Source organism: Suricata suricatta, chromosome 10 (assembly GCF_006229205.1).
Source record: "Suricata suricatta isolate VVHF042 chromosome 10, meerkat_22Aug2017_6uvM2_HiC, whole genome shotgun sequence".
Taxonomy (NCBI): domain Eukaryota; kingdom Metazoa; phylum Chordata; class Mammalia; order Carnivora; family Herpestidae; genus Suricata; species Suricata suricatta.
In genome coordinates, this window is record NC_043709.1 from 58,616,007 (window position 1) to 58,619,027 (window position 3,021).

A 3,021-nucleotide genomic window follows, 5' to 3' on the forward strand; every position below is an offset into this window, starting at 1 on the left:
CAAAGGAGATGGACTTGCTCTCAGACCAGAAGTTGACCATAGCCTTGGGGGCAATAACAGATGAATAGAAGAGATCAATGAAGGACAGGTTGCCTAGGAAGAAATACATTGGTGTGTTCAGCCGGGGATCCGTCATAATAATGGTCATCATCCCAACATTACCCAGAAGGATCATGGCATACACCAGCAGAAAGAGCAGGAAGAGGAGAATGTGGAGCTCTGGGCGGACCCTGAAGCCGACAAGGATGAAGTCAGTCACTTCAGAGTGATTGTTTGTCCCCCTGTCACTCATGGCAGAAACCTGCTGAGAGATACATGGAAAAACAAACAGATGAACTCCAGATTTATTTTTAGCTCCAAAAAATCTCTTACAATATTAGGATTTATTAAGTTATTCTATAATCATTATTCGTTCACTTTATAAATTATTGTGACTTAAGTTTAAGCCAATTGCAATTGATGATGAATCAAAAGGTTAGTTTATTGGTTGTATTTCAACAAGCCGTGGGACTGTATTGAGACAGGGAAACCTAAGGGCCCCCAAGAAAGATAAAGCTGTTTTCCCCCCACTTTTATTCTTTCTAGAACCTGAAGCCTTTATACCTGCTTTGTAATGCAAGTAGCCTATATCCATCACGTAAGGGACAAGGAGGTAATGCTTCTCTAGAAAAAGTAACAAAAAAGATCGGGTGAAAACGACCTTATGAATCTATCATATGCATATTCCAGGCCACCGAGCTAGACATCTCCACCCCAAGAGCCACTGGTTCTAAGGAGTAACACCAGCGTTCTCGTCTCCCTTCGAACCAGTTCCTGATTGCCTGAGAGAACACATGCATCAGACCACCATCCTCAATAAAAACTTAGACTCGGAAAAAAGACAAGACTCTTGCTCTTTTCCTTTTTAAGTCTCCTAGACACGCTTTTCATGTCTCTCTCTGTCTCTCTCTCTGTCTCTCTCTCTCTCTCTCTGTGTCTCTCTCTCTTTGCCGGCTCATGTTTGATTTCGACCCTGTGTGAAGCCAAAAACCCTCTTGGCTGGTCCTGCAAGACTACCCTCAACTCCGGGTCCTCCGACCACCTGTCAGCATCAGTATTTAAGAAAAGCAATTAAAAATAGATCATACTAGGGGCTACATAGGCTAAGATATTTAAGGGAGGCTGAAGTAGTCATGAATATTTTTTGAAATAGAATATATTTTATTTACTTCCTGTAATTTTGCCAAAGGGCACGGACACTGGTCATTTTAAATTTCCAGGTTTTTTTCCTACCAAACTCAGTCTAATGTTAATAAGTTGTTGCCTGAAGGACTGAAAATGGAGAGTTTTCCCAGAGCAGTCAATAAGAGTGCTCAGTTTATGACTTATCAGAGCTCACATGGTTTTAGATGTGCTCTTACCTTATATAGTTTGGTAATTCATCAGATTCTGAAAACAAAGCAACAGAATCCTGATGTTGTCCTCTTGTTATTGTGTTAATTCTAGAAAGGATAAACATAAGTTAATTAAGGACGTCACTCTAAGTATTCTATAATTACTGAGTCAAGATAAATGAGTCCCTTTCCCCCCAAATTTTCCATATGCATGTTTATTATCCCAGTTTTAGTCCTTCCCACAAATAGACAAATTGGAGTAATTTCCTTAATTTCTCTGTTTAAATAACTGTCCTTTCCTTTAGTAGTTGATTTCTTGAAAAATGCTACAGACCTTTGTAGAAAACACAAAGTGAATTTTCCAGATGATGCTTTGCTAAGACAGACACAGTTCCAGGAATTACAGTCCATAGTTACGCAAAGTGAACCTGAGGGATCAATCCACAGGATATTCCCTGTCCTGCATTCTTGGATATTGAGTGCTTCTAAAGAAGTGAAATAGATTGGCCTGGATATGTATGTAAATAGAGGACCTGAACTGTCTGGAATCTCTGATAATCTACTAGATATCAACAGCAGTTATCCATACTGGCTTTGGTTTTGGCATAACAGTGAGGCTTTTTCAAATAATTGCAGCATCAAGGTTTCCCTCACCTACTGGGAAATAGTGCTCCTGGGAGAAAAAGAAAGAAATTATTAAGGTACCTAGGCTCCAGAGCCTGGTTCCATGAGGACCACAGAGGCTCTAAATTAAAGAGAGAAAGAAAGAGAAAAAAATAGTGAAAGAAAATGAAAGAGAAAAAAAGAGCCAAAACCTAATAGATACTGAAGCTGGGTTTAGATCTTCTGGTTTTCATGTGGTCAATATTCTGACCATGCGTTACCGCTCCGACATGAAAGAATGTTCTTGTGCTATACATTTATGATTTGTGTATTTTTATATATATAATACTTTTATAAAAATTAGTAAAAACATGACATCAATCCTTGTACCTGACCATGTTTCTACTGCTCATGAGTATTATACCATTAATCGAATATATTAATTTAAAATATATGTACCTATGCGCAATCATACTAGGAAGATTGAGCACTTCTTTTTGAACTGATAATTAACCATATTGCAGACTTCCAAAAAGGGCGACTGAAATAACTGTGATAAACTACGTAAACAGAGAGAGCATAACAATTATAACTACTTATTTATACCATCGCTTCTCACTCATTTCTACCATGTCATCATGATTACAAGAAAAAGGAGCAGTCATTTTTTAAAAACTCAAGTAATACTTGCATTATAAAATACTCTTTTAAAATTTGTTTTTCTTCTCAATTTGGGGGTCTTAAACTGGGGAAAGCAATACCAAAAATATTATCAAAGTTGGCTGTTCATTAAATGAGCATTTAAGCATAGATCATCAATGTTTTAGGTTAAGACTAGAATTTTAACATTAATCATTTCTGAGAAAAAGAATAAGAATGTAAACAAATAAGAAGTTAAATTCCAATGGCCATAAAATTAAATTAAATTAAAAATGGAGTTCTCTTTTAAACACTTTAAAAAGGTTTTTTGAACCTTTCTTTTTTTGTTGTTTATTTATCTTTGAGAGAGAGAGGCAGAGAGAGAGAGAGAGAGAGAGAGAGAGAG

At 37.0% G+C, this 3,021-nt stretch overlaps 1 protein-coding gene across 1 annotated transcript in view; it reads right to left on the reverse strand.

Annotated features, from left to right (window-relative positions):
* LOC115305566 (olfactory receptor 9K2) overlaps window positions 1-352 on the reverse strand; it is a 1,301-nt gene extending 949 nt beyond the window's left edge. Inside the window, exon 1 of the mRNA XM_029955819.1 lies at window positions 94-352. Coding sequence (XP_029811679.1) covers window positions 94-292 — 199 coding nt within the window. The 5' untranslated portion in view covers window positions 293-352. The remainder of the gene's footprint in view (window positions 1-93) is intronic.
* Window positions 353-3,021: the final 2,669 nt, after the last annotated feature.